At 40.0% G+C, this 10,000-nt stretch overlaps 1 protein-coding gene across 1 annotated transcript in view; it reads right to left on the minus strand.

Moving 5' to 3' along the window:
* The window catches only part of si:dkey-22o22.2 (neural-cadherin), a 294,515-nt gene that overhangs the window by 86,218 nt on the left and 198,297 nt on the right, over positions 1-10,000 (minus strand). Inside the window, exon 13 of the mRNA XM_061915447.1 lies at positions 1,310-1,559. Within this exon, the coding sequence (XP_061771431.1) occupies positions 1,310-1,559 (250 nt within the window). The remainder of the gene's footprint in view (positions 1-1,309; positions 1,560-10,000) is intronic.

The following is a 10,000-nucleotide window of genomic DNA, read 5'->3' on the forward strand; positions in this document are numbered from 1 at the left end:
CTTTTACGGAAGGTTTTTTGTAGAGAATAAATGATGAAAAAAACACTTAATTGAAGGGTTGAAAAGAGGAGAAAACACGAAAAAAATGAAAATTTAATTTTGAAACATAGTTTATCTTCAATTTCGACTCTTTAAAATTCAAAATTCGGCCAAAAAAAATGAAGAGAAAAACTAGCTAATTCGAATCTTTTTGAAAAAATAAAAAAAATAATTTATGGAACATCATTAGTAATGTTTCCTGATTAGGATTAATTTTAGAATTTTTATGACATGTTTTAAATAGGTTAATATCCAATCTGCACTTTGTTAGAATATATAACAAATTGGACCAAGCTATATTTCTAAAAAAGACAAATCATTATTTCTCCAAGATTTTCCCAGAGCGAAATTTTTTTTAAAAATTCAAAAAACTTTGAAATAAGATTTAAATTTGATTTTACAGATTTTCTAGATTTGCCAGAATAATTTTTTTGTATTTTAATCATAAGTTCGAAGAAATATTTCACAAATATTCTTCGTCGAAAAAACAGAAGCTAAAATGAAGAATTTAATTAAAATGTATTTATTATTCTTTACAGTAATAAAAAAAAATTACTTGAACATTGATTTAAATTGTCAGGAAAGACGAGGACGGAATTTTAAAGGTAAAAAGGTATATGTGTTTAAAAATCCCAAAATCATTTTTAAGGTTGTATTTTTTCCTCTAAAATTGTCTTTCTGAAAGTTATAGGAAGCAAAGTAAAACAATAAATTAATTTATCTAAAAAAGTGAAGTTAAAATCTTTAAAATATTTTTGTGATTTTCAAATTCTATTTGAGTTTTGTCTCTCTTAGAATTAAAAAATGTCAAGCAAAGCGAGACCAGCTTACTAGTAAATAAAAATAAAAAAAAATAGAGGCAGCTCACTGGTAAGTGCTGCTATTTGAGCTATTTTCAGAACAGGCCAGTGGGCGACTCATCTGGTCCTTACGGGCGACCTGGTGCCCGCGGGCACCGTGTTGGTGACCCCGGTGCTATAGTATACCATGTTGATTGGACTAAAATACAAGTGTGCTAATTGGAGGACGTTTAGATGTTAACTATTTGTCCAGCTTTGCACAAGTAAACACGCCGCAGGACCGCTTGTATTGGCCATTTTACAAGTTGATACAACTACACACTCGACCGATAGGCGATATCACTATTGGATCAGGATCGCCTTAATTAAAAATGAGCGTTATCAAACACGTGTCCCTTGCAGGAGGACGTCAAATGGCCTCAGGGGGTTAAAGGCCGTCCCTATTAATCAGGTCAATGTGGCACCCTCACCTGTCACGTTGACGTAGACGGTGGAGAAGGAGGCCAGGGGCACGGCGGCCACGTTCTGCACTCGGACCCTCAGGGCGAAGAAGCGCGTGGTCTCGTAGTCGAGGTTCTCCGCCACTAGGATGGACGCAGAACCGCCCGCCCGGTTGGGTTTGATGTAAAAGCGCACCGGCATGTTGGTCTCGGGCACCTGGCCCTCCTCCAGGTTGTAGGTGACCCTGGGGTCGCCCAGCGGGGACGTGGCCTTGACGGTCTGGGGAGAGTAAATGGCGGCAGTTAGGAGAAGTACTACACTTTTTTTTTTTGTTGTTGAACAACTTTGAAGCTACATATAAAAAGAAGGGATTTCCAAAGTGCGGCCAAAAAATACTGTTAAAAAAATATATATATGTTATATATTAAAAAAGTGGAATAAAAGAGCAAAAAAGGTAACAAGAAAATGTTGACTTTATTAACACAAAGCTCCCATGCAGGCTGTTATTTATTTTTATTTTTTTAAAGTTGTCCGTGTTAAAAAAAATTAATAAATCAATAAATCAATTGTTTTTAATTGTTGCCCTATTCAAGGCTCCAATTAATTTTATTAATTTCAATAACAATTGGAAATATTTTTGGGGAAAATATTGCATATTTTGTGTGTGTTTGCCCTATAAAAACACATGAAAAAAGTGGAATAAAAAGAGCAAAAAAGGTAAAAATAACACAAACATGCAGGCTGTTATTTTCATTAAGGCTGGTGTTGCTAAAAAAATAAAAAATAAAAAAAATAATAATAATCAATGTTGTTTTTAATTATTCAAGGCTCCAATTACTTTTATTAATTTCAATAACAATCGGAAATATTTTTTGGGAAAAAATATTGCATATTGTGTGTGTTTGCCCTATAAAAAGACACGGAAAAAGTGGAATAAAAAGAGCAAAAAAGGTAACAAGATGATGTTGACTTTATTAACACGAAGCTCCCATGCAGGCTGTTATTTTCTTTAAAGCTGTTTTTGCTAAAAAAATAAAAAAATAATAATAAATCAATGTTGTTTTTAATTATTGACCTGCTCAAGGCTCCAATTACTTTTATTAATTTCAATAACAATTGGAAATATTTTGGGGGAAAATATTGCATATTGTGTGTGTTTGCCCTATAAAAACGCATGAAAAAAGTGGAATAAAAAGAGCAAAAAAGGTAACAAGAAGATGTTGACTTTATTCACACGACGCTCCCATGCAGGCTATTTTTTAATGCTGTTATGGCAAAAAAATCAATAAAAAAAAATCAATGTTTTGTTTTTAATTATTGGCCTATTCAAGGCTCCAATTACTTTGATCAATTTCTATAACAATTGGAAATATTTTGGGGGAAAATATTGCATATTTTGTGTTTTTCTTTGGGAAAAAAAATGACCTAAAACAAAGAATTGATAAACATGAAAAAATATAAAAACTTAAAATCAACGGATAGATTTGAAGTTGATCTAGAGCAGGGGTCACCAACCTTTTTGAAACCAAGAGCTACTTCTTGGGTACTGATTAATGCCGAGGGCTACCGGTTTGATACACACTCAAATAAATTGCCAGAAATAGCCAATTTGCTCAATTTACCTTTAATAAATAAATATATATATATATATAAAAAATGGGTATTTTTTCCGTCGTACATTTTTTTTCCTTTTACGGAAGGTTTTTTGTAGGGAATAAATGATGAAAAAAAACACTTAATTGAACGGTTTAAAAGAGGAGAAAACACGAAAAAAATGAAAATGAATTTTTGAAACATAGTTTATCTTCAATTTTGACTCTTTAAAATTCAACCGAAAAAAATGAATAGAAAAATTAGCTGATTCGAATCTTTTTGAAAAAACATAAAAAAGGAATTTATGGAACATCATTAGTCATTTTTCCTGATTAGAATTAATTTTAGAATTTTTGATGACATGTTTTAAATAGGTTAAAATCCAATCTGCACTTTGTTAGAATATATAACAAATTGGACCAAGCTATATTTCTAACAAAGACAAATCATTATTTCTTCTAGATTTTCCAGAACAAACATTTTAAAACAAAATTCAAAAGATTTTAAAATAAGATTTAAATTTGATTCTACAGTTTTTCTTGATTTGCTAGAATATTTTTTTTTAATTTTAATCATAATACGTTTGAAGAAATATTTCACAAATATTCTTCGTCAAAAAAACAGAAGCTAAAATGATGAATTAAATTAAAATGTATTTATTATTCTTTAAAATAATAATTAAAAAAAGTACTTGAACATTGATTTAAATTGTCAGGAAAGAAGAGGAAGGAATTTAAAAGGTAAAAAGGTATATGTGTTTAAAAATCCTAAAATCATTTTTAAGGTTGTATTTTTTTCTCTAAAATTGTCTTTCTGAAAGTTATAAGAAGCAAGGTAAAAAAACTAAAACAAGTGCTACTATTTGAGCTATTTTTAGAACAGGCCAGCGGGCGACTCATCTGGTCCTTACGGGCTACCTGGTGCCCGCGGGCACCGCCTTTGGTGACCCCGGATCTAGACTAAAGACCTGTGTGTTGAAAGTAAAAAAAACCAAAAAAAAAACCCCGCATGACTTATTTTTAACACTTTTATGAGTGTTTGAGCCTGTTTGGATCCGCAGTAATTTTATTGAGATTTTCAGTGCTCCAAAAAAAAATTAAGTATTAAAATCAGTAGTGTTAATGTTACAGTTAAAGTACCGATGATTGCCACACCCACACACTAGGTTTTGCGAAGTTATTGTTTGCATTTGACCCATCACCCTCGAACACCCCATGGGAGGTGAGGGGAGCAGTGAGCAGCAGCGGTAGCCACGCCCAGGAATCATTTTTGGTGATTTAACCCCCCAATTCCAACCCTTGATGCTTAGTGCCAAGCCGGGCCATTTTTATAATCTTTGGTATGACTCGGCCGGGGTTTGAACTCACAACTATTATTATAATTATTCAATTATTTAAAGTATTTTACATCAAGTAATCCACTTTGAAATATTTGGGGACAAATATTGCATTTTTTGCCGTAAAAAACACTTTTTTTTGGACAAAACGGGCATAAAAGATAACAAATAAATGCACTTAATATTTACAGATAGACCTGAAGTTGATCTGGAGATTTAAGCGCTGAATAATCCATCCATCCACCTTCTACCGCTTGTCCCTTTCAGGGTGAAAATATTTAAAACATGATTTGTTTCTCATTTTTAACTTTTTTATGACCAAATTTAGGGCTTCACGGTGGCAGAGGGGTTAGTGCGTCTGCCTCACAATACGAAGGTCCTGCAGTCCTGGGTTCAAATCCAGGCTCGGGATCTTTCTGTGTGGAGTTTGCATGTTCTCCCCGTGAATGCGTGGGTTCCCTCCGGGTACTCCGGCTTCCTCCCACCTCCAAAGACATGCACCTGGGGATAGGTTGATTGGCAACACTAAATTGGCCCTAGTGTGTGAATGTGAGTGTGAATGTTGTCTGTCTATCTGTGTTGGCCCTGCGATGAGGTGGCGACTTGTCCAGGGTGTACCCCGCCTTCCGCCCGATTGTAGCTGAGATAGGCGCCAGCGCCCCCCGCGACCCCGAAAGGGAATAAGCGGTAGAAAATGGATGGATGGATGACCAAATTTGAGGGAAGCCATATTGGTTAAAACTTTTTTTTTTCAGAACACCTAAGTTTGGAAAGCCCTGAATTGGAGGATGCCTGGAGGGATACGTTAAGGTCATTTACAGCTTTAAGTGGATGGAAAGGTTGTACATGTACATGTATATGTACAGTATATGTATATTTGTGACATCCTGCGTCTGACAAAACCTCTAGCGGTCGTTCGTCTTCACGCCGACTCTTGACGAAGTTCAGGCGCGCGGAGCGGGGCTGTCGCCATGGCGACGGGTGGAAAAGAAGGCGAGTGCTTGTGGCCTTTTGAGCGTGCGGCTCGGTCCTTTTAAGGACATGACGCTTTCACAGAGAAGGAAAAAAAAACAACACACAATTGGGATTCTTGCTGCCAAGAGATGTGACTTCGGAATAAAAAAACATGCCGGAAGATTCTTAGAACCGCAAAAGTGCAAGAACTGTATCGAAACTTCTTTCTCATTTGATGACCAGGTAATAATGCTTAATTTAGCTGGACACTATAATAATAATAATAATAATAATAATAATAATAGTAATAATAATTTTAACAATTCATTATTATGCTTACTTTTGGTAGACACTATAATAATAATAATAATAATAATAATAAAAATAACAATAATAATAATAATAATAATAATAATAATAATAATAATATTAACAATTCATTAGTATGCTTACTTTTAGTGGACAATATCATAATGATAATAATAATAATAATAATAACAACAATTCAATAATATGCTTACTTTTGGTGGACACTATCACAATAATAATAATAACAATAGTAATAATAATGATTGTAGCTGAGATAGGCGCCAGCGCCCCCCGCGACCCCGAAAGGGAATAAGCGGTAGAAAATGGATGGATGGATAATAATAATAATATTAGCAATTCATTATTTTTGCTTACTTTTGGTGGACACTATCATAATGATAATCATAACAATAATAATAATAATAATAATAATAATAATAATAACAATTAATGAATATGCTTACTTTTGGTGGACACTATCATAATGATAATCATAACAATAATAATAATAATAATAATAATAATAATAACAATTAATTAATATGCTTACTTTTGGTGGACACTATCATAATAATAATAATAATAATAATAACAACAATTCATTAATATGATTACTTTTGGTGGACACTATCATAATGATAATAATAACAATTATAATAATAATAATAAGAATAATAATAATAATAACAATTCATTAATATCATAGGGTCTCCCAAGACAAACAGGTTCTAGGTGAGGGATCAGACAAAGAGCAGCTCGAAGACCTCTATGAAGAAGAAAAAACATGGACCCATATTTCCCTCGCCCGGACGCGGGTCACCGGGGCCCCCCTCTGGAGCCAGGCCCGGAGGTGGGGCATGATGGCGAGTGCCTGGTGGCCGGGCCTGTTCCCATGGGGCCCGGCCGGGCACAGCCCGAAGAGGCAACATGGGTCACCCCTCCAATGGGCTCACCACCCATAGCAGGGGCCATAGAGGTCGGGTGCAATGTGAGCTGGGCGGCAGCCGAAGGCAGGGCACTTGGCGGTCCGATCCTCGGCTACAGAAGCTACCTCTTGGGACGTGGAACGTCACCTCACTGGGGGGAAAAGAGCCTGAGCTAGTGCGCGAAGTCGAGAAGTTCCGGCTGGATATAGTCGGACTCACTTCGACGCACAGCAAGGGCTCTGGAACCACTTCTCTCGAGAGGGACTGGACCCTCTTCCACTCTGGCGTTGCCGGCAGTGAGAGGCGACGGGCTGGGGTGGCAATTCTTGTTGCACCCCGGCTCAAAGCCTGTACGTTGGAGTTCAACCCGGGGGATGAAAGGGTAGCCTCCCTCCGCCTTCGGGTGGGGGGACGGGTCCTGACTGTTGTTTGTGCTTATGCACCAAACAGCAGTTCGGAGTACCCACCCTTTTTGGGTACACTCGAGGGAGTACTGGAAAGTGCTCCCCCGGGTGATTCCCTTGTCCTACTGGGAGACTTCAACGCTCACGTTGGCAACGACAGTGAAACCTGGAGAGGCGTGATTGGGAAGAATGGCCGCCCGGATCAGAACCCGAGTGGTGTTCTGTTATTGGACTTTTGTGCTCGTCACAGTTTGTCCATAACAAACACAATGTTCAAGCAAAAGGGTGTCCATATGTGCACTTGGAACCAGGACACCCTAGGCCGCAGTTCCATGATCGAATTTGTAGTTGAGTCATCGGATTTGCGGCCTTATGTTTTGGACACTCGGGTGAAGAGAGGGGCGGAGCTTTCTACCGATCACCACCTGGTGGTGAGTTGGCTGCGATGGTGGGGGAGGATGCTGGACAGACCTGGGAGGCCCAAACGCATTGTGAGGGTCTGCTGGGAACGTCTGGCAGAGTCTCCTGTCAGAAAAAGTTTCAATTCCCACCTCCGGAAGAACTTTGAACATGTCACGAGGGAGGTGCTGGACATTGAGTCCGAGTGGACTATGATCCGCACCTCTATTGTCGAGGCGGCTGATCGGAGCTGTGGCCGCAAGGTAGTTGGTGCTTGTCGGGGCGGCAATCCTAAAACCCCTTGGTGGACACCAGCGGTGAGGGATGCCGTCAAGCTGAAGAAGGAGTCCTATCGGGTCCTTTTGGCTCATAGGACTCCGGAGGCAGTGGACAGGTACCGACAGGCCAAGCGGTGTGCAGCTTCAGCGGTCGCGGAGGCAAAAACTCGGACATGGGAGGAGTTTGGGGAAGCCATGGAAAACGACTTCCGGACGGCTTCGAAGCGATTCTGGACCACCATCCGCCGCCTCAGGAAGGGGAAGCAGTGCACTATCAACACCGTGTATGGTGCGGCTGGTGTTCTGCTGACCTCAACTGCGGATGTTGTGGATAGGTGGAAGGAATACTTCGAAGACCTCCTCAATCCCACCAACACGTCTTCCTATGAGGAAGCAGTGCCTGGGGAATCTGTGGTGGACTCTCCTATTTCTGGGGCTGAGGTCGCTGAGGTAGTTAAAAAGCTCCTCGGTGGCAAGGCCCCAGAGGTGGATAAGGTCCGCCCGGAGTTCCTTAAGGCTCTGGATGCTGTGGGGCTGTCTTGGTTGACAAGACTCTGAAGCATCGCGTGGACATCGGGGGCGGTACCTCTGGATTGGCAGACCGGGGTGGTGGTTCCTCTCTTTAAGAAGGGGGGCCAGAGGGTGTGTTCCAACTATCGTGGGATCACACTCTTCAGCCTTCCCGGTAAGGTTTATTCAGGTGTACTGGAGAGGAGGCTTCGCCGGATAGTCGAACCTCGGGTTCAGGAAGAACAGTGGGGTTTTTGTCCTGGTCATGGAACTGTGGACCAGCTCTATACACTCGGCAGGGTTCTTGAGGGTGCAAGGGAGTTTGCCCAACCAGTCTACATGTGCTTTGTGGACTTGGAGAAGGCATTCGACCGTATCCCTCGGGAAGTCCTGTGGGGAGTGCTCAGAGAGTATGGGGTCCGCTCCCTGTACGATCTGTGCCAGAGGTTGGTCCGCATTGCCGGCAGTAAGTCGAACACATTTCCAGTGAAGGTTGGACTCCGCCAAGGCTGTCCTTTGTCACCGATTCTGTTCATAACTTTTATGGACAGAATTTGTAGGCGCAGTAAAGGCGTTGAGGGGTTCCGGTTTGGTGACCGCAGGATTAGGTCTCTGCTTTTTGCAGATGATGTGGTCCTGATGGCTTCATCTGACCGGGATCTTCAGCTCTCACTGGATCGGTTCGCAGCCGAGTGTGAAGCGACCGGAATGAGAATTAGCACCTCCAAGTCCGAGTCCATGGTTCTCGCCCGGAAAAGGGTGGAATGCCATCTCCGGGTTGGGGAGGAGACCCTGCCCCAAGTGGAGGAGTTCAAGTACCTAGGAGTCTTGTTCACGAGTGGGGGAAGAGTGGATTGTGAGATCGACAGGCGGATCGGTGCGGCGTCTTCAGTAATGCGGACGTTGTACCGATCCGTTGTGGTGAAGAAGGAGCTGAGCCGGAAGGCAAAGCTCTCAATTTACCGGTCGATCTACGTTCCCATCCTCACCTATGGTCATGAGCTTTGGGTCATGACCGAAAGGATAAGATCACGGGTACAAGCGGCCGAAATGAGTTTCCTCCGCCGTGTGGCGGGGCTCTCCCTTAGAGATAGGTTGAGAAGCTCTGCCATCCGGGAGGAACTCAAAGTAAAGCCGCTGCTCCTTCACATCGAGAGGAGCCAGATGAAGTGGTTCGGGCATCTGGTCAGGATGCCACCCGAACGCCTCCCTAGGTAGGGGTTTAGGGCATGTCCAACCGGTAGGAGGCCACGGGGAAGACCCAGGAGACGTTGGGAAGACTATGTCTCCCGGCTGGCCTGGGAACGCCTCGGGATCCCCCGGGAAGAGCTAGACGAAGTGGCTGGGGAGAGGGAAGTCTGGGTTTCCCTGCTTAGGCTGCTGCCCCCGCGACCTGACCTCGGATAAGCGGAAGAAGATGGATGGACTATCATAATAATAATAATAATAATAATAACAACAATTCATTAATATGCTTACTTTTGGTGGACACTATCATAATAATAATAATAATAATAATGATATTAACAATTCATTAATATGCTTACTTTTGGTGGACACTATCATAATGAAAATAATAATAGTAATAATAATAATATTAACAATTCATTAATATGCTTACTTTTGGTGGACACTATCATAATGATAATCATAACAACAATAATAATAATAATAATAATAACAATTCATTAACATGCTTACTTTTGGTGGACACTATCATAATAATAATAATAATAATAATTATAACAATTCATTAGTATGCTTACTTTTGGAGGACACTATCATTATAATTAAAATAATAATAATAATAATAATAATAAATCATTAATATGCTTACTTTTGGAGGACACTATCATTATAATTAAAATAATAATAATTCATTAATATGCTTACTTTTGGTGGACACTATCATAATAATAATAATAATAATAATAATAATAATAATAATGATATTAACTTTTCATTAATATGCTTACTTTTGGTGGACACTATCATAATAAAATAATAATAG

This window comes from Nerophis ophidion, linkage group LG11 (assembly GCF_033978795.1).
Source record: "Nerophis ophidion isolate RoL-2023_Sa linkage group LG11, RoL_Noph_v1.0, whole genome shotgun sequence".
Taxonomy (NCBI): Eukaryota; Metazoa; Chordata; class Actinopteri; order Syngnathiformes; family Syngnathidae; genus Nerophis; species Nerophis ophidion.